Below are 22690 nucleotides of genomic sequence, written 5' to 3'. Positions count from 1 at the left end.
ACCAAGTGTATTGAATTTTGGAAACAGGCTCGTGAAAGAAAGCACTTTCCCCATTCTGCTCAGCTTTTACGTTGTTGGCGATATCCAAAGGACGCATTAAATGTGGAAGCAGAAGCAGCCGTGAAGACGTCAGAAATCTGGAACCATCTCATCCGCGTCCTCACCTTGATGCACAGAATGTGGGTGCCAGCTTTGACGAGCTCGTCGGCCAGTTTCAGATAGTAATCCAGGGAGTACTTCTGCCTGCTCGGGTCCGAGACGTCGCCCGTGTACGAGATGGCAGCCTCCACAACGCCCCCTGCTGCCCCGGCTGCCTCCATGCCCAGCAGCATGTTTGGGAGGTAGTTCAGGGAGTCAAACACACGGAAGATGTCCATGCCGTTCTCCTTGGCCACCTCACAGAACCTGGCGGAGGAAGATTAAACAGAGAAGAAAAGGAGATCCACATTTAAATTTAAACAGGAAGGAGGCTGTGAACCGCAATGCGATCGCACAATCAGCCTCACGCACAAAGAGTTTGTCTTCATGCATGGTGTAACCCAGATAATGGCACGCATCCGGGCTGGAATAAGCTGTTTATATCCGCCTTCATATCACCTCGCAGTGCCTGCTTAATACAATATTCCCACTATTTCCATGAAAAGTGAGCTTACACGGCCTGCGGGAGCCCACAATAACTGAGAGAAATGTATACCCGCCTCATTATCCTAGCTGCTAGTGGTAAATCCCTTCCATTATTGCCTCGTCCCCGCTATCTTAATCAGGTTTTTCAGAACTGCGCTGAGTGCTCACTGTGCAATGCAATATTTACACTGACTGAGAGCTTGTGTTTGGGCAAATAAACAGAGTCACTTAATGCTGTGCCATGGAGGGATTACTAGCCCAATTTCAACATATTATAATTAATTTAGCACCAACATGCATACTAAGTCCCGCCAGCAGTTACCGTTTGGCACCAACTCAATCAACAAGTCCGCGTCCGACTCGCAGCTGATGTCATCGGTATTAATATTAATACAGTCGTACATCTTTATTTCATCGGAACCCTCTCCACACAGCAGGTAGTTACCAAGCTTCTGACAGCTTCGTTCTATCGGGCATCTTTTTAAAATTGCACACCTTCCTCAGTGCCAAGCGTATCCTACGTGCACTTAACACTTTGATTTGATTCTGTTAATGAAGACATTCAGGGTACATGCTGCAGGCTGCTGCAGACAAATAGAGGTGAAAGTGGGAGACAGAAGGAAAAGAAAATAGGAGGACGTGGTGGTGGTGGTGGGGAGGGAGGGAGAGAGGAAAGGAGGGAGGGACGGAGGTATTATGGGCAAACAGATCAAAGCAATTTATCACATTTGTGAACATTTTCAATGGCACTCCCCCAACGGGACAGCGAGGAGGAGCAGCCGCGATGGTGGGAGGAAGTTAGGAAGATAGAGGGTGGAGATGGGGGCATATGAGAGGGGTCACCGGGGTGGGGGATGAAGAAAAACCTATGATGTGAGAGAAGGTGTGAGGAGCAAAAAACAAAAAACAAAAAACAGAACAAATATGACAGGGAGGATGGGGGAGGTGTAAGTGTGTGGGTCTCAGAGGGACGGAGGAGGAACAGCTGCATCAGTCATTCAGCCGCTGCTAATTGATTAAAGGTTAGAGCCATTACATGATGCGGTTTAGTGTCCTGTTTATGTTTGCATGCCAGTGAGTCATGGAGGCAGTGGGTGAATCCACAAGTCTTACATGTGTGTATATATTTATATACATGTGTGTAGGCGCAGCAGCACTGCAGTACTGGCTGCATATGAGTTGCTGATGTGTGCTCGCGTGTAAAATGTGTGCACTTCCCTGAAAACAGCAGGAGGTAACAGGCCTTAATTGCATGCTCGTTGATTAGTGATTCACGTCCATGCAATGAATGCAGTGAAAGCTTGAAGCTATATATTATTCTGACCGATATTTAGAGGAAATTGGAGATAACTGCTTTGGAATGAGCTGATGTTATATGTTTCCACCATGTTGTAAACATTATCCACATCCCTGGATGTGTCGGCAGTTCATCCGACGTAGAGCGGCAAACAACCATCTACACTAACAGCGATGTTTCTGAAATTTCCATAGAGTTGGACTACTTTCCATTTATGTCTAGAAATAAATATTGAATAAAAGACGAAGGCAATGTGGATGCGAGATCGTCAACAACATCCAGGGTTGTGAACGAGAGACTCGCAGATGAAATGTGGATTTGACATTTGAGATTGACCCCTGCAACATTTAATCATGTGTGCGGTGCTGTTGCACCTCTTGTTGCACCCGACTTCATGATGCCCTCCAGAAGCGGAGCTCCATGTTGTCTTGGTAATGCCTGGTCACATGACTGCAAACGTCAAGGCCTGTGTTGTGTGCAAGTATTTCCACTGCACTTTTGCGATGCATTTCTACATCGAACCGTCTGTAACACTTCCTCATGAGGGCATAAAAGCATTTCAGCGATATTTGAGATGTTTAAAATTTAGGTTAGATTAGGTTTCCTTTACCATTTTATCATTGTGCCATTTAGATTTTTTCAAAATTTCTAAGGTTAATTAAAACCCAGCTGCCGTGAGGATTTCTCTTGGAATAGGTCACACAATTTAATGGGGTTTTAATGCAGTTGTGATGATTTTCATGAATCTGAACTTGACATGCTGACAATGAGAAGACAGCAATGTTGTTTTCACCAATTTCTCTTTATTAACTGAAAGGGAACGTTGACTGGATATTAAAATTTCACCCATTTTCTACTCACCCCTTTATGCCAGTGGTGACAAATTTCTAACTGACATAGCAGCACCCAAGTTCCCCCACAGGAAATAATTACCGGGACAATAGAAGTTAGCATCACTAACACGCAAACTAACTTCCGATATTTATGAGAGCTGACATTAACAAGGAGACAACAGAATACCTGTTGTGAATATTGTCCAATTCTGAGACAATTTGGACAGTGCAGTCTTCCAGGGACTTGGCTGATGTCAGATTTTTCGTGACCTCTCTCCATTAGGTTGGAAGCTGTGGTTATCGTAGACTTCCGTTGTATCCACATTATCCCTCTAAGAGTGTCCTTGAGTATCGCTCTTTCAAACTAAAGCGTTTTAACCATTTTAACCACAACCATCTGCACTGGCTTTCAAACAGACACGGCGAGCACCAACCAATTCGCATCAGCTGATGAGGTTAAACAACATGTGCAGTGCAGCTGCTGAGGGACTTCCACTGCCTGACCATGGGAAATGGGTCAGTGCAGAGACTCTTCTGTCCTCTCTGGATATGTTGGACCAATTAGACAAGAGCTTTGAATTGGACTGAACTGAACAGGCAGATTTGCATAATATTAAAAACAACACCAAACAAACAAAACTAAAGTGTATGAAAATTATATTGTATTGTTTGTATATATTTTTTCCCCGTGGTGAACATGAAATCACCAGCATCAGGACATGCAAGAAGCAAAATGAACTGCTTCAGTAATTGTAGGCACTAAGATATGCAACTCTGACAGCACAACCGCTGTGTGTGCAATTAACACTGTAGGGATTATTTGTTGAGTTTTTATTCAGAGGGTTGTTTACCGAGTTTGGTTTAGGTTCTTTCCATAAGCAGTAATTTTGCTGAAAACTGGCTGGCTCACTGTGTTTTTCATTTGAAATAAATGCATCACACCATAACAGTGGCAATTACATAGCAGAGAATATGCTTGCAGTCACTATTAAAACCAAAAAACTAAAACAAAATCATATGAACGGAGTCAAACATGTGAGTACACACTTCAGGACAAGAAGCATCTTTAGAACTATTCTAACACAAAATGTGTTCAAACATCATGAGGTTCATCTTTGAAGATGTTACCATACCTGCAAGAGGTGCATGAAGTGGTGGCAACTATAATGGCTCAACAGGTAAGTAATGTATGAGGTGATGTGTTTGGGCGGATTCCTGTCTGATATGTATTTAAGTGGATGTGCATTGTTTGGTTTTGTTTTTCTGCGTTTTCTTAAACGGAGCTGCCTGCGGATGTAAAACAAATTTCAGTGCCATTACTGGTAACAAAGTCATATTGTATGGAGCAATGTAAACTTTTAGCTACTTATTAACCACCGCACTGCACGAGCCTGCACTGTTCCTGTTTCGTAGCAGCGGCATGAGTGTCGTGCACATCAAGTATTAACCTACAGGGATGAAAGATAAGAACAATGCTTGTGCTCTCTTTACTGGATGACAATGTAGTTACGCGCGAGGGTGTTTTCACACAAGCAGCCTGGGCACGTTTGACCCCGAAGTGCAGCGCGTTTGATTTAGCCAACACAAACCTGCTGCGTTCGGCCAGAGTTTGCCATCTGTGGCCGAGGCAGCAGGAGGAGGTGGCCTCAGGTGTGGCCCTGGCGCATTTGGGCGCTGCATAAATGATGGAGAAGCAACCATGCCTGGATGCACGTGACCCACATCTGACCACCGTGCCCAAATCAGGAAGTGCACTGTTGTCGTGTTCCACCGACCCCCATTGTGTTGAAACCAAAACACGGCTGCCAAAACTGGATATAATAATAATAATAGTACATTTTATTGACGTAGTTATGAAGTTTGAAACCTGGCTAATCGGTGTTGGTGTCTCTGCAGATTTTGAGCTGTAGCAAATGTAAATAAAGGGACCGACTGTTTGCTTCTTCTCGTGTCTTGGCAGTTTGAAAAACCAACACATTTACCCCGCCAACCACTGTGTTGGACATATTCATGTGTTCCCAGGCACACAGTGACATTAGTAATTTAAATGCATGACTAACTGGTGCAAACCGGTGCCTGGTGTGAACTCATCCTGAGGGTAATTAATTAATAGCGCAAGTTAAATAAAATATATAACAGTCAACTTTAAAGGCAACAGCGCTTGAAAAATGATTTTCACTCTGCTAATTTCGTTGACTTATGGCAAGTCTGTGCCAAAAGTATAGAAGCTAGGGCAGCCATCCTAGGACTAAAATAACTGTAGGACCCCACATGCATGACATCATCGCTGTGTCACTTATTTAATACCGTGCCCATGTTTTCTTCTGCCCATGGTGTATAATTAAAAAGAGCACCGTGGGTGGTTCTCTTGTCAGCTCTAACATGTTTAAAAGTTTAATCGCCAAATGAGACCACGGCGGCCAGAGACATTTCACGGGGGCGTGCAAACAAACTCACTTAAAGACGGCGTTGTCGGGGTAGTTGGTGTAGCCCACAGCGTTGGCGCCTCGCAGGAGCATCTGGAAGGGGACGTTGGGGATTAGAGCTCTCAGCTCCTGGAGTCTCTTCCACGGACACTCTGACAGGAAGCGCATGGCCACATCAAAGGTAGCACCTATACAAACGAAACGCGCACACACACACACACACAGACGGAGGCAGTTTATATCAGATGTCATCTCAGGTCTCATCTGTCATCCCAACTTTGATCTTCTCAGAATCAAAAAGCAATATTTCAAAGTCATCATATTGCCTACACACACACACACACACACACACACACACACACACACACACACACACACACACACACACACACACACAGGCATGTAATGGATGCCTCCGTTAGATATCTGAAGATGCTTCCGCATTCATTGTTCATTCCTACACTTCTGATATTTCTTTTTACTTCTGAAGTCCCTTAAACACACACGAAATGTTTCACAGTAAGAGGCAAAAAAAAAAGGCTGATAGCATCTCTCATTTCCTTTTCTGGGGAGAGTAGATTAGTGAATCTCATACCCGTTTATCATATCAGCCAGAAATATTGAAGCCTCCAGTGGTTTTCTGCTGATCCAACACTGCCGTCATTAAATTCCATTTTCTGAGCAGTCGTACATTTGGACATGTGGAGAATACAAAGCGCAACTACTTGTTCCCCTCTCTGACGGAGAGGGTCTAGGCAAAGCTCTAATCGCTTTGCATTTCCTTTCCAGCCTCTAATATGAATTTTAAGCCTGTGTCAGCATCTCTTCAACTGCTGGTTTGCGGTCAAGAAATAATTTCAAGCAGTCCTTTTGATGTTGAGCATTTTAGAAATAATTACAGCGAGGGAGATACCAAAACACATCATAGTGACTGAGGGCTTCATTTGGGACTACAAAATTGAGTCTAATAAATTGATAACAGAAATAAAGACTGACAGCTGGTCTATCACACCACAGCATTAGGCGGAGGCGCGACTAAACTTGTCTCATTTTATAGCAAAGGGAAAGCCTGCAACCTTTCATCAGGAAGTTCCGGGAGAAAAATGGCAACAGGCCCAATGAGCTGCATCAACTCCTGCCAGAAAGTATTAAGCACTTTGTGTTCTTCTTCAAAGTAACACAAAACAAAACAAAACATGGCAAAACACGATACAAACACTAAGTTTTCTAACTGAGGCAATTATGGCGCAGTGTATGTGTTTGTACAGGTAAATATGATGGAAAAACGTCATATTTCCTCCAAATAATGATAAAAAAAACATTAAAGGTCACACATTTTACCCATTTTTTTTTTATTTCTTTCCTTTATTTTTCATCCCAAAAAGTCTATGTATCTAAAATTAAAAAAAAAAGAAAAAAAAAAAGGATAATTATCATAATTTTCTCTGACAGAGGCTCAAACTTCCTCCTAAAACTGATCCTTTGTAGCACCGCCCCACATTTGGGTGGAAATCAAACATATTGTCATATGAGTCAGTACATTCCCTTTAATTATCAGTGCTGCTGCTCAGAGGAAACATTGTTCTAGTGGCGGCAACATCCAACAGTGCTGCACTTCAACTATGTTCAAAGTCACTGACTTCATCCCTCAGTGACTGCAATGTTTGGGATAATCCACTTGTCCCTTGTGGGAAAAGGGAGTCAGAACTCCAGCTCTGGCGCCATCAAGGGCAGAGCGTGATGAATTCAAATGATTAATATCTATAATCTGGCTTGTTCAGCTACATAAACACACGCCCATCTTGGCGTCCGTCAGCGTTTTTTTGCTTGAGTGTGCAACCCTGGCCCTGATGCATCAGACAGTTTATCCTGCCAGATCAATTTTTATGCCATCCACTTTATTGCTGCGAACGGCTCGATTTATCTCCACACTGGTCAGATTTCCACGCCCGTGCGTCTGACGCCCGGAGGCGAGAGGCGACTCACGTTTAAAAAAAAAAAAAAAACACGCACGAGAAGTCTGGGACACTGATTGTATTGTGGTGGGCCAGTATGAGGCGCGCCCAATGAACTGAGCGCGTCGTGTAATTAAAGAGCCGCCGTGCCTGGCCGTCTGCTGAAAAACACCACTTATCAAACATACCAGGAACCGTATAGATGCATTATGTGACCCAATTCAAATGACTGTGTCTTCCATGGTGAAGGGAGGAATGCTATATCAGGAGAGGACTTAATCCTCAAAGGGCTTTCACAGGCTTAATCTCTTCAATGATTCATTCTGCCTCTAAGCAGCTGAAACATGTGAAAGCAATATTCCTATCTAAGATCCCTCTGTGTAAAAAAAGATTCCTGCATTGGGACTCCGTGTCAGGGTAGCGGGCGTTCAATACTCGCACGGTCAGATCCCTCAGTGATTTATTTTCGTACCGAGCGAATCAAGCACGGGGGGAAAGTAATATTCTTTGTCCCCCATCACAGTGTAATAAAAGTGCATTGTATAGGGACCTCCCATCAAAGGAGGCACACCATTTATTTCTCCTGGTCATCGAATAATTTATGAGTGACCGTTTTAGGGGATAGTTGTAAGCATCTCTTTGGGACAGCGAGCACACGAGCTGCACCAGTGACTGCAGCATATTAGCTCTAATTTGTGTTTTACCTATGGAATCGATACGTCTTCGGCGCAAAGCTGGGTACTCACTCATGTAGAGACAAAGAGAGCTGGACGGGGGAAAGGACGGAGCAAACAATCATACAAAGCCAGATACATTTTTTTTTTTTTTTGGCTCTTTATAATGAGTTAATCATGGTGTACTGAAGGATGCCTGCCAGGGAGAGCTGACACCACTAGAACGCTGTAGGTGTCTTTGTTTCATGTTCTCATCACTTCCAATATTATGCTAAAGTTACCTTACAGTGACAAAGGTACTGGCCTGCCTGTTTGTTTGACCACTTTGTCAAACAAAACGCGTACTTTCCACACGCGGAAGGTCCAACAAACTATCAGTTTTAGATCGAAACTATCGTGGTGTTTTGTTGCAGGAGGTTTCAAACAGAAGGCTAAACATGCTGTTTCCTGGAGTCAGAAAAGCAAAGATACAATTTCAGGTCTTCAAAAATATTTTTTAAGTGCATAACCATTTGAATAATTTGTAAACTTATTTTTACCCAAGTATATTCCAAAATATTTTACATTATTATGACTTCAAGGGGCAATATGAGATTTTTGTCAGCGTCAGATACAAGGTAATAGAAAATTGCTCTAGTGGTGTTCTCCTTCTGGGCCCGAGCGCCATGTCACACTAACCTGCATCAATAACAAGGAAAACAGAAACTACAGGTTAACTGAATTTGTGTTTTGGAAACACCAGATGTGCAAAGGCGGTTTTGCAACTCTTCACTCCAACAACTAGCTTTCCTCTGCAGAAGCTTTCTTATTAACATAACAGTATGAATACAACCAGGAAATATATCAGTCCATTCAGCCAGCTGCGTCAGAGGAAGGAAGCTATCAGTGATAAATCTCTCTGTAGAATTTATTCCACCTGAAGCACTTAAATAATTATGTGAGAGCTCGGTAGAGCTGAGTTACATTTTTTTCTCTGAGTCATAATCTCATCATGCAGGAACTACAGATGCCACAGGAGATTCCGCCACCATTTTACACCTCTGTTCCATAGACACACCTGTTCCGCACCTGATGTCAGCAGTGGACTTTTTTCATTGGGGAAAAAAAACAACTCTGCTGTCTTACTGTTTGTATCAACAGGGAGCTGTTCCTCTGGAGTTTTGAACACATTTCATTTCAAATCAGTCACTGGCATTGGAATATTTTACAGTTCAGTTACTTGTATGTTTGTGTTTTCACAAATATGTAGTTTGATGGACTGTAGTGTCATTCTCAGTGTCCTGACCTAAATGGGTGAATACTGATAATCCCTGTGCGTTGTCTACAGATGCAGCTCCCAATTTATTTTTCTCTCGCTCTATTTTGCCTCTTTTCTGCTTCGCCAGTTTATTTGGGCAGCACCTCGAGCAACTCCTCTTCCAGGAGCTTCCAGGAAATTTACAATTTCAAACGCTGACTTTTAAAAGTGTGTCTTAATGCATATGACCAGATCCATCAACTGCTTTTGCTTGGTCATCACATATTGGAAATTTCCACAGAGCCTTTTAATGCACATTAAGGAGGATATACCACTAGAAAACATATGCAAACTGAGCATACTTCCAATTCCCTTTAATTATTGTCAATTAGGTTAGTCCTCAGGCCAGGATCCAGCCATGCATCTACATTGGCAGGAAAAAGGTCCATTGAGAACTCAAATGTCCATATATTGGACAGAGAAGACAGATGGTTGCGTGACAGAGGCCATTTATATATGCACCTAGAACAACCCTACCTATACAAGGGGGAGGCCTTCAACACTACCAATGCTGCCCAGAGGACTTAACCAGTTTCTTCACACCTCGTCTCAAGTGAGCCTAACAACTCGCATGATTGCTGGGCAGGAGAGGGAGGCAACAAGTCACGACCCCCATGGGCTACACCCTAGTAGCATAATATAGCACCTTTGCCGACACCACTTCCAACCTCCTCCTGTTGGTTAAACAAATGGGGCTTTCCAACCGTGAAACGTCTTCAAGATAGCGAAACCATTGCCTCAACCTAACTCCTCTACTGTTCTCCACACTACACTTCTACACTAAGATGACCTGGATGACTAAGAACCTTCACAGACTTGAGTTCGTAGGCTTTCTTGGAGTGTTTCCATTTTTTTTTTTTTTTTTACATCAGAGATAAACTGAAAACTTAACTAAACCAATTCTGACGTAGTGAAGCACTTGGACTGTGTGCGCTGCCTCTCCCACGTGTGTCGCACATGATATATATGTAATGCATGCTATAGTTGTGTGCATTTGATATGTCTTGTTTTGCCTTGTTCTAAAAAGAGTAATGCCAGCTGACCTACAAGTTGTTGTTAAGAAAGCCCACCAAAAACATTAGAGATTATTGATTCTGTTTTACCTACAGAAACTGACACATGGGTCAAGAGAAAGTCCTTTGAGTGAGGAAGCTCCCTTCTAGTCAAAGTTATTGAGTATGAAGGTGTTTTTTCCTACAATGAGCCAATGAGATGCAGAGAGACCGTTTCGGTCCTTTAATCAAAGCACTTTTTTCTCTTTTCAGAATTGGTATAGAGTGATGAGACAGGCAAGGACAAAGGCGGCTGGCCATAAACCTATTCAACAATTTTCTTCTGAGTGACGGATTGAGTTCACCACAAGTATTCGCAGTCTCTCTCCAAAGATTTACCTTTGATGTAGCCTCTCAAACACAGTTAGGCGGAAATCTTTCTGTGGTCAGTCTCATCATAGCGTCAGAATGAGCCGGGAGACTGGTGGCGTTTAGGCGCTTTCTATCAAAGAATACTGATTCGTCCGACATCATTTGCATTTGCTTCTCTGTTCAAACTGTGAAACAAGTGGACAGTTACTTAACGCGTTATTTGCTCAAAGTGTTCTCTCACAGCAGTCGAGTATCCTGCTTTCCCCTAACTAATACACCATGACCAGCTAACCAAAGGAATGCAATCTCAGACGCAAGACCTTCAGTAAGAGAGCCTCTCTATAGCTTCCCTGTGATGATAAGCACTGCCGCTGAAGCACTGCGCGTCACTTACTTAGTCCTTAGATTTGCCCTTATGTTGAATCTACTCAGTGCACTACAGGCTATGTAAGCTATGCTGCTGTGAGTAGTTCGCCATGATTGAGCATTCGATTCAGTCTTTCAAATGCGAGAGGTTCAGGGCCGCATCTCTTCCGCAAAATGTGCTCGTCTAGAGTGTTCAAACAGAGAGAAATTAATTCTCTCATTGAGACCAATTCATAAAAAAAACACAGAGCCATTATCAAGAAGTGTTGACAATTTGCCCTGGTGCCATCTACTTCCAACACAAAGCCCATGTTTCCATTGTCCTGCCAATTTCAAAGTAATTACACATTGTGCAGGGACACTGTTGGAGTGTTCATGCCCCGTAAAGTTTCAATAATGTTTCATTTTCTCTCTCCACTCAAAAGGGACAATAAGCCTCTATTGAGCATACTTGCTGGAGAATGACTTGCAGGAGAGCAGATATAGGCACGAGATATGTTCTCAGAGGCAGCTGATCTTGGCAGACAAACAAGAGAAAGAAAAGAGAAAAATACTGGTTTTGATGAAAAGAGGATGGATCAAAAGATTGGAAATACAAAGAGGTAGAAGAAAAGCGTTACAATTTACATAGAATTAAAACAGTGATATTCAAATAAAGGCATCAGACCAGCAAGATAGTGATAGGTTATTGTTTGGTGAAACCACCACATCCAAGAACATTTGGTTCCACAGACATCGGCGACACAAACTCACCTCCCCAGTTCTCCAGGCTGAAGAGGTTGTTGAAGTTGTGGCTGACGAAAGGCGAGATCTTCTTCAGGTCGTGGGTTCGAACCCTGGTTGCCAGGAGCGATTGGTGGGCATCTCTGAAGGTGGTGTCCATCAGCAGCAGCCCTTGGTGGGCGCGCACGGCCTTGGCGAATCCCTCGGGACCGTCACGCAGGAGAACGTCGCGGAAACCCACTGGAGGCTCGCCTGTGGGGAGGAGTCAAAGTGAGGAGCTTCAGAGAAGTGTGCTGAAAAGGGAAATATGTTTCTAGTGACGTCCGGAAAGGGTTCCACTGTTTTAAAGCCCCCCACCCCCCTTGCCAGTTTCGCTTTCCAGAAAGAGCAGTGTCGGCGAGTAATCTATTCCTAAGCAATCCAATCCACTACTGTAATTAAACTACATTTTAGTAACAGAGTTATGTAACAGGATTACTCTGGCAAAAATGGTAATTATATCATAATTACATTATCAAGTAACAATTCCATTACATTTCTGAAATATTTTGCAAGCCAAAAATGTCTTTTTATCCATAAAATGTCTGAAATTTAGAAAAAAACAACTGAAAACAATGATGTTGCAGATTGATGATGCAGCCGTGCGTGCAACATCATTGCGACGACATTGCGACGATGCACCAAACAAGCATGGCGGCGGCAAAAGAAAAAATACAAACATTATTTTGAGTTTCTCGTCTAAAAGAAAGAATATTGTGGTTGGTTGTACATTATGTACATCCTATATCCATATGAATGAATTTTTAAAGAATGTTAAAAAAAAAAAAAACGTAAAGACCCTGCACTCACACCCATGTACTGAACACTGTCCCATACATTTGGATCTTCTGCATTCAAATAGACTTTGCAGATTGACTGTAAATAAGTTGAGCGCTTGTCATAACTCTTAATAACAAGGCAGATGTTGTCTTCACATTGCTTCTTCAATCAGTCTCCGCCCGGGCAAATTAATTATAAAGAGAGACAGGAAGCCACTCTGCCGATAACTTATTAGACACACCACCCACTGATTTGTGAAAGTGAATTCCTCCTGCTGACAGTGACTCATGTAGCCATGGCTTTCTATATAAAGTATAATAGGCAGGGACAGTGGATCCAAAACAAGAAAAGCCAGCGGCTGACTTCATTACCGTGGGAAAAGAAGTTTGCAATCACTTTTATCGACTTTTCACACCTCCTGTCTGTCATCTAGGCCGTGGCCCCATTGGAAGGACAACCAAAATCTGTCACTTTTCAACAAACTGAAAGCCATTAGTCTCTCTTCTCCGATTAAACACTGTTTCTCAGCAGCAGGGAGACCGCGCAACAGAATATAACGTGTTTGTGCAGAAATGGTGTCCCTGGGGCTTTTCAGGTGTTCTGGACTCTCTTGTTTATATTTTTGAAGATGTGAGAACACATCGTGTACATAGATAATACATATACAGGACAGCCCTAAAGTTGTTTTTTGAAACTTTATTGAAGCATATTCAATATGATCACACTATTGTTGATCTTCTGTCTACAGCTTCCTAAAAAACATCCCTGACCCTCTCAAGGTCAACTCCACATTCAGTGACATCGCCTTTGAAATCATAATCAAGCATGACAACTATTTAGGGGAGACAACATTGAATTCTGTTAAGGTGTGTGGAGTGGCTGCTAGTATGGGTTAGGGTTAGGGTTCAAGCTTGAGTCAGAATATTTTTCTCTCGTTGCTATTTGTTATTACTAACAAAGCCAACAGGCTAGCATGAGCTCAAAGACAGGCTAAGGCTAATGCATTTCCAACAGTATTGTATTATGAAATTGACATGTCGGAAGTCACTCCTATTAAATTAGGACCAAACTTGCAGCCAGAAAAGTGTTGTTCCCTGTCCGCCTGTCAGCATCATGCTCTCTGCTTGCTGGCCTCTAGTCTGCCTGCCTGCCTGGCCTGCTCTTGACAAAGTCTGAGAGACCTGTTAATAAGCAGGGCAGAGCACCAGCGCCAGGGTGCAGATCAACCAATAGTGGTTTCGTACAGGCAGCAGGTGCTCAATCCAGCAGAGACTACAGAGACGAGTGGACAACACGTGAACTGTGGGCTAAACTACGCAAACTATGTGTTCTATGTAGTTGATTCATAATCGATCAGATTCAACACAAGGAAAAAAAGACACAAAAAATTGTAGCAAAGTTGCCTCCATTTTGTCTTTCACCTTAACGTGGCCATTAAGCCATGAAGGTATCATTGGTCATTATGGTGTGCAAAGACAACCTCAGACCTCATTTCCACTACAATCACACCTTGAAAAAACCTTATACACCTTATCTCATAAACAAGAAGGGTTCCTGATGGTGGTCCCCAGATGCTGATGTAAAAATAACAGTGCTGTCAGCTAATGCACGCTAACAGGATCGCAATGGCAATAGTTGCCATCGTCAGTTTGGCATTTGAGCATGCAACTACCTTCCAAGTCGCCTCATTTGGCACAATTTGAGCATTAGCATTCACTAATTACCTTTAAATAGTCAAATGCTCAAGGCAATGCCATCTGTTCTGCATCCATTCCAGTGTAAGCAATGCAAATGGATTAAAAAGAAGTGACTAAATAATTCATGCTGTCAATTAATGTAAATAGTGGCACACCGAACTATCTGTTCCCCATCGATAAGAATATGTGGGCATAAACTGCATCAATAGTTGTTAATCTGCATTAATTCATGTATGTGGGGATATTTAATTAATGCTTGACTAACACTAATTAATTGTTGATGGATTGCCAAAGTCTATTCTAAGAATGAATCTATCTAAACAATTCTGGCCCCTGAAATAAATCCTGTGTTTTTCTTTTTTCTTGAGCTCCTTCAATTTCGACCTAGCGCGTTGACAAAGTCATGCCTCTGACGTTTCTAAAAATAAGACAAGGGTCAACGCAAGCTGACAGACCAACTGGAAGCAGGTAAACCACGTGGAGCAACATCCATTTAGAGTGTTACAGAAGCCCTGCAGACTCAACTCCCCGAGGGGCCCCTGGATGAAGACTGCTGGAGATGTTAGCATTAGACGACTGTCAGCCGGTGAGATTTCGCCCGTCTCAAAGCGTGGCGTTGCTGCTAAAAGCCTCTACAAGGGCAAACAACAACCATCGCCGTGGGATCCCCAAGACACATCCTGGCATGCCCGCTCTATAACAGCTTAATACACTTCCAAAAACAAACAAGGTAAACCTGACAGATACCTGCTACACGGGCAAGAAGCTACGACCAACCCATACATGCTCTGGTTCCACACAATTCCCAGCTATTGAAACACAGGAGAACCAGCAAAGGCATTAAACACTGAAAAAAAGGGTGGGGGAATGAAACATGGATCTATTTTTGCTGCCTCTTGTACAATCATCAATCAATTAGCAGTTAATGAGATACTATCTGCCTGCCCAGTTGTCCTCCAAAGCCCTGCCCTGCTCTCTCTTCTCTTCCGTCTCACTTCCTCCCTCTCTCTTAACCTTTTACTGCTGGACCTCATCTCTGAAAACAAATTATGGCCGCTATAATCGTCTCCAAGGCCATCGACACCACCCGGCGAAGACGAGCTCCGTGAAACCAAGCTGCCACAGAAAATAGACACAGACATTTTGAACTTATCAAGATCTGTGTATAAGGCGAGTCTGCACACACCTGCGCACAGTTCAGAGTGATTCACACTCAATTTCTCACTCCGTTTCCCTCGCCGACTGCACTCCCCCACCGGCCTGCGACGCAAGTGTCCTTTTCGAAAAAGTTGGCCATTTGTCTCTTGGGTGTATAGTAACTAACTGCTTTGTTTCCAAGGATTTATGAGCAGAGCAGCCTGTTTTCTTTAAATGTTTGCATGTAATAAACCCCCGATTTCTCACTCTGATTGGATGAACCCTTGTTTCTGAAAAACCACAATTTGCACCTTTAAAACTACCAAAAGAGTAGTAACTGCAGCACGCAACCAGTTTTTTAATTATTTTTTTTTAATTTATCCTTATGATCACACCAGCCACAAGATGTTGCCATTAATGGGACTACATCTGCAATAAGCCACTGAGGCCTCATTTTTCTTGGATTTGTACATTGCTCTGCTTTGCACTGTAGAAAAAACGAAACATCGCAAGCGCCTGCGCAAGTAGGACGCAGCAATTCAAAACGAGACACAGATGTTTAACGTGAAATCGGGTGTGAACATCCACATTCTGTTTGCATCTAACCAGCCTGGCCTGAACATGAACCAAACTGGGATACGACTCAATTAAGACGGAAGTAAATGCGGCGAACGATGTGAGTGTGTAACAGTCTCTCGGCAGCGTTTCACACTGAGTGGATCTTTGCACTCTGCGCCACAGACCAGGCACCATCAAGTGGTTACTGTGCTTGACAATTGACTCACTTGCTGCACACACACGTACACACACAGAGAAAGAGAGGGAGAGAGAGACACACACACACACACACACACACACACACACACACACACACACACACACACACACACACACACACACACACACACACACACACACACACACTTTCCCTTTGTATTAAAATCTCACTCCCCAACGCCAGCCTCTTTCTGCACTGGCTTTACTCCTTTTTCACCTTCTTCACCTGTCGGGTCTTTCTCTTTGCATTCCTCCCACAGGTCTCACAAAACCAGCTAATTTGAATTAACTGAGGGAGCCGCAGCCAAGCGAAAGCCTCGCTACTTTCTTTTTTCTTTTTTTCCTCCTTATGCAATTGTCGTATGGAGACAAATTTACTACGAGCAACAGCTTGTTGCTGTGCCGAGGTGACGTCTGCCTCCAGAGACGACTGTGAAATGCCTGCCGTCTTTCTGGGTCCGTCCTGCTGGGACTGCTAATGAGCGCTTTCACAGCGCTAGCTCTGCATTGAAACAGCCAATGAAGCGGAGCCTTGTGCATGTTAGCAGGTAGATATTAGCATGAGGAGGTAAGAGTGAATCAGTGTCGAGTAAACAAAAGCTGTAGTGTGAATAGACTCCAGCAGTAGAGCTCCAGCACACTTTTTGTGCTAACACACTCATGCACGCAAAATATGAAGCATTCAGTGCAAAAGTATGCAATTTGAACACCCCAGCTATTTAACAGTAAGCTACTCTTTTGTTTCAAAACACTAATTCCAAATCTACCCTTGCGCCGACGGCAAGAACACAGATGTGATGCAATACACTGGTGGGAGAACAGTAGCATATAATTTTTTTTTTTTTTTTTTTAACAGTCACCTCTCCTCCAGCTAGCTCAGGGGCGCCTGGTGATTAACCTCTAGATGTCCTCCATTAAATAAATTCAGACAATAATTGGAACAAGGTGTACTCCTACTGCATCGATGAACCGCAAGCAATCAGCTATCAGAGGGAATATTTTAGACTACAAATCCTAATTAGGAAATAATGGCCTTTGACTACTTAATAGGCCCTGTCAGACATCCCCGACCTGCCTTTCAGGAGCACTTTTTCCGTGTTCACTGGCGAGTGTGAAGGGGAACTCCAGAGAGCAGTTCATTCCTCTAATTCATCCTCTTTTCGTCCTTATCGGTCACTGTGACGTTTTGAGATATGACTGTGCACCCACCCCTCCCGCCCCCCCCGTCTTTCTCTTGCTGCTTTGCAGGGTCGCACAAAGTACAAGAACACACCCACTTACTCTAAAAGGATCTATTAAATCCCAATCTAAGCGCAAGTGTGTTGGTGGTTCTCTGCTCATTTCCATGACGTGCTCGTCAGTGCGTGAAGGCAGAAATGTTCAAAATGCCAGGTAGAAAATTGCCGGGAGCTTTGGCATAAAGATTTCACTGTTCGAGCCATAAATCACACGCAGCAAGTGAGCTCATGCAAGTTCAACAGCTTTCATCAGGTTTAGGGTCTTTACAGGCTATGGGTTCTCGAATTCATCTAAAAATATCTTCCAAGCAGCTCCGGCCTGATTATTTTCACACAATTTAGGTTAATTTTTCTGAATGTGTTGCGAACAAACGCCAAATGTGCCATTATCAGTGTCTCTTAACATCAAGCGCTGTTTGAAATGCTGGATGTAAATGGTCATTTGGGTGAGTTAAGTTTTCTAGGAGGAGGGCCCTGACCACAAAAGTGCCTTCAACATCTAAATATATGCCTGAGGTCTGGCCGTGGCGCAGTCTCAACTCTTCCATGTGCTTGAAAATGTTTCCCGTTTTCCCCGTTTCATTTGTGTTGCACTTCAGATACTTGTATGAGATCTGATGTGAAAGAGTTCAAATTTTCCTGCTGTTTGCTCTGAACGAATCCCTTGTGCCAAGGCCTTAAATCATTTACAGTGACTATTGCTGTGTAGGTGGAGCGATTCCCTTCAGGTTTAGCTCTCTGGCAGCTTGAACAGAGTGTTATTATTTTAATCTTGTGGCTCTTTTGGACGCTCCGAACGTTACAACACTACATTAATGCTACAAGGCCGAGTGATATTGGAATTTTGTCCCCCCCCCCCCCCCACCCCCCTTATGAAAGACAAACAAACACCTCTTGTTTCTGTCTCGTCGCCTTCACAGCGTAAGCTTATTGGAAAAAGACTCTGTGGGCCACTGTGTGTCATGTGACCCAGTAATTACACACTATTCCTGCCATTTAAAATTGGCTCCAAAGCCCACAACTGTTCCCCGGGCTTCGTATAATCTCATCCCACCTCGTTTCCCAAATCTATGCCGATCAATTTTTTTCTATTAAATCCTGCCATACCTCCACCTGTCCATTTTCACTGTATGTGGGGATTATACATTGGCCACACCCCCTCGCGTCTCCTTTAATAACCCCTTTCTGCTTCCATGGCCCTGTCCCTCCCTCCACGGCGTGTGATAATACAGCCCTAATCCCTCTCTTCTCTCAATCCCTCCCTTGAATGAAAGAAAGGATATAACCACATTACAAATCTCATTACTAGGCTTTAGGTATGCCTGTGTGTGTCTGTGTGTGCCTGCGCTGCATGCAACTCCCACGTCTGCTGCAAACAGTCGGTAAGTGGGGAGTGCACTTTTGCCTTGGGAGGACCAAATGAGCACAGCGCACGTGAGCAACTGTGGGTGCACGAGGGCGCGTGTATACCTTCCTGCCATAAGAAGCGGGCGACAATAGAACACGTGTCAACATGTAAGAGGTGAGCACGTAAAGCGCGGCTTGGTCCGCCTCCAGTCTGAACCACTGAGCGCGGTTGCACATTGTCAGATGTGATTTGCCATGCCTGATTACGACTCGTATCATATCGCTCACATCATCGAGTCAGTGGGCTGCTAGGATATGTGCCGAAGCAGCGGGGTGCTGATAAACATGTCAGATTGATGACTGACTACTTTGTGGCTGTTACAATGAGCAGCTGCATCAATTTATTGCAGCATGCAACCCTTAATAAAGTTAAAACTGGGACCACAACGAGGGAAAGCAAAGGCCTGTCTGACAGGGAAATTAGAGACTAATGAGTCACTTCCTGGACGACTCACAGCAGGAAGGTTGTGGGTTCGATGACCGGGCCTGAGGCCTTCCTGTGTGTAGGTTCTCTAAATTGATGATGATGATGATGATGATGATGATGGAGATGGATTGGATTTATATAGCGCTTTTCAAGGCACCCAAAGCGCTTTACATTGAACCCATTGACCGCATGTTTAAATGTGAAGGGTTGTTTGTCTTTCTATGTGGCCCTGCGATGAACTGGCAACCTGTTTAGGGTGTCACCCTGCCTTCGCCCCATGACAGCTGGGACCTGTGGGACCAAGGCTCCAGCTGACCCCCGCAACCCTGAGTGCAGGAGGAAGCGGGTATAGGAGATGAAAGTCAACTTATTTTTTAAATTGCTGCACATAAGGAGTTTTTCTTTTACAGCAACTCATCTAATTGCAAACCTGAGGAAAACAAAGTCTTGATGCGCTGCATCTGTATTGAATTAATAGTTGTGCGTGGGAAAAACCCTTTAAATTCAACTCAAAATCTGGTTAAAAAAAAGTTTTTTAACTCTAGAGTTTAACCAGCTTAACAACCCGCTTGACGCTTCTTGCGTGACTCTGAAGTGCTGGCAGAAAGTGAGGAGACGGGCATGAAACGCCCCGTCTTCCCAAACAATGAAGTGCACTCTCCCACTGCTGTATTCACAGCTCAGCAGAGCACCATGGGCCAAAACCCGTTTCCCTCCCTGCGCACCATACTGAGCCACTTAGGAAGACCTTTCTGCCTACAGCTATCAAAGTGTTCGCTAGCTCATTTGTCATTCGGTGGGTGCTTTTAGCCAAAGTGCCCTGTGGATCCACAAGTGTTTTTTAGCATGGGTAGCCGTGGGGAAATGTAACCTCTCACATTTGCCTTTACTGCTCCTCGCTAAAATTAGTCCCAATATAATAAATGCAATACGGATGATGCACAGCAAGGTCATTCCGATAACACTGTGTGACATTTTCTTGTGGCACAGCACTTAATTTGGCGCAGAGGTTTAATGCAGACTTCATTTACATGTGCCCCTACACATGGATCTGTGGACAGAAGAGCTTCTTAGACGAAAAAATTAGCATGATGTTCTGCTGTATCGATGTGACAGATCACACTAGTTGGATGTTCTTATAGTGGCTCATTAGCATGACATTTATTAGGATAATTATTATAATTTTGGTAATGCTGAATATTATAGGATTGTAATTTAACTAAACTTTAACTATAATAATGTAATAATAATAATATAATTCATTAATGTAATAACAATGTAAACAGCTGGTCCACTTGTGAGAGGGACCACCTCATATCCAGGCAAATCATTAAACACTATAAAGAAGCAGGAATTCTTTCATTCATTCTAATAAAGCTTGCACAATGGACCTTGAAATTAAGTTTTAAAAAAATAAGTCCTTACTGAAGTTGCCACTCTCTCTACAACTACCACTCCAACCCGACAGACTGAAGGAAGAAGACACTCACTGAGACAAGGTCAGCATGGTCGAGCGACAGCGTGAGCTGTGATTGGATGAACTAGTTTTGACTGACTTACCCATGGTGACAGGAGGGACAACAGGGTCTGTGGAGGAGGGTTTGGCTTTGACAGGGATGGGTGTGGTTGGTCCGTTGACCATCACATGACCTACAGATAAATTAGAGTAAAAAAAACAAAAACACAATGTAAGAAAAAAAAAAAATCATGTAATGTTCATAATTTAGTTAATTTTATTTCATTAGTAACCATCGGATAGATAGATAGATAGATAGATAGATAGATAGAGAAAGAGGGAGAGAGTGAGGGGGGGGAGAGAGAGAGAGAGACCTTTTCTGGCCTTTGTTTCAACCTTGGGTCATAAACCTCTGGTTTGAATTTTTCCAGCTGGAGTTATGATCTCCGCCATATCTCAACGAAAATACTGCTGGTGAAAAGGTTATTGAATTCATTATACGCTCTCTATGTCCTGCCTTTCTTTTTCCAAGAAAAAGCCGTAATATCAGCGCTGATAACTCATTTCCCCATACGTGGGAGCCGTGGACACTAAAATAGCCTTGGTCAGCTCAGTGGTTATATTTAGTGAGTTACAACCTGCAGAAAACTGGCACCAATAAAAAGAAGGAAGGGAGATGGGCTGAACTCCTGAGCTTGTATCAATGTTGACTGCATTGAGGCACAGTTCATTTGTAGCAGTAATGAGCAACATAGGGTGAGTTATTATACAAATTAGGGAACCATATGAAAGCAGCACCTATTTACATATCTGCTAAAAGAAAAACAGATAGATTCTACTTAAAGTCTTGTAGTTACGAACTTATTACATACCTTCACTAAAATACAAAGTACCTAAAACCTACGAAATGATGTATTTGTCCCCAGCATTCAGCCTCCCTTGGTGACACGCCCATGGTGGCAGAGGTCACAGCGATTCCAGCTGCTTGCGCATTGGACACTTCTTCAGTTCTGCTGAATATCTGAATATCATCACCTCATAATTTGGTGTGATAACAAGCAGGATCTGGTCCTCGGGGGCAACACTTTGTCGCGAAATCCACAACCCATCTAAAGTGATATAGGTTAAAGAGCGTGCTTTAAAAAGCGTCTCAGACAGTAAAAGATTGCGCCGCCGTCTTTGTGACCTTTTCGCAGCAGCAGCTCTTCAAGGAAAGAAATGTTTTACTTTAACTAAAAGGAGGCATGAAACCATGTCTTACACCCCGATGAATACATTTGCATGCAATCAGGAGATCCATGCATAAGGAATCCTCATGCCTAAGCTGAGATGGGAGCGACCGTGCTCCCATTACACCCCTGATTGAATCCAATGAAGGAGGAAGCCAAGAACACGTCGGCACTAATAGCCAAATTTCAGGGTCAGTGGTAGTTTTGTGTACAGACCGAGGTAATGCAGTAGCTTCTGGGCTCGGTTCTGCGTGGGCTTGAGGTTGAAGAGCTCCTGGTTCTCGTCGATGAACTGGGTGTCCACGGTGGAGTGGAGGAACTGGTGGTTGGACAGGACGTTCTGGAGGAACGGGATGTTGGTCTGGAGAAGAGGGAGAAGGGGGAAAACTCAGATTGTTTATGACTTCACACGTCTCGCACACGAGCTATGGAAGATGTGAACATATTGTGGGGTGCGCACACAACAGAGCAACAAAGACAGGATCAAGACGACCTTCACAATCAAGTCGGACATTCAACCAACAACAGTAATAGGTCCCGCAAACAGACGCTATCCCACACATAGGAAAACACAAATAGAGGAATCACAAAAAGCACATTCAATTAACAGATTACAGGGTTTTGTCACGCCAATTAAACCCCCGAGTAAACAAAGAGTAAATGACAGAGGGGCTAGAGGGAAAAGATGTAATTGATGGATTTAATTTTCTCACTTGATTTGCGGCAATTTCTCTTGCTTATTTATTTATTTTTAGTTGTTTATTGTGAGTATCATCTTAAAAAAAGACGAGGTGAAAAAAACAAGACCGAGTGACAGGTTGGAAAGGGACATTTTTTAAAGGAGAAAAACACACCATGAAAGAAGGCTACGCAGCTGTAAGAAGGGGAGGGATTTTTTGGAGGACAAAAACACAGCACTGATCAAACGTGTCAAAAGATCACGG

The 22690-nt window shown here is 43.4% G+C and overlaps 1 protein-coding gene across 1 annotated transcript in view; it reads right to left on the bottom strand.

The window, feature by feature from the left end:
* Positions 1-22690, bottom strand: part of pcxb (pyruvate carboxylase b) — a 265842-nt gene that overhangs the window by 41073 nt on the left and 202079 nt on the right. Inside the window, exons 13-17 of the mRNA XM_076034155.1 lie at positions 21963-22107; positions 20622-20711; positions 11590-11811; positions 5212-5368; positions 165-405 (exon numbers count right to left, since the gene is read on the bottom strand). Of these exons, the coding sequence (XP_075890270.1) occupies positions 165-405; positions 5212-5368; positions 11590-11811; positions 20622-20711; positions 21963-22107 (855 nt within the window). The remainder of the gene's footprint in view (positions 1-164; positions 406-5211; positions 5369-11589; positions 11812-20621; positions 20712-21962; positions 22108-22690) is intronic.

Source organism: Nelusetta ayraudi, unplaced genomic scaffold (genome assembly GCF_046127955.1).
Source record: "Nelusetta ayraudi isolate G7.1 ecotype Tasmania unplaced genomic scaffold, CSIRO-AGI_Nayr_v1 ptg000042l, whole genome shotgun sequence".
Taxonomy (NCBI): domain Eukaryota; kingdom Metazoa; phylum Chordata; class Actinopteri; order Tetraodontiformes; family Monacanthidae; genus Nelusetta; species Nelusetta ayraudi.
The sequence above is the reverse complement of the archived record's forward strand: the minus strand, read 5'-3'. Positions and strand labels throughout refer to the sequence as shown.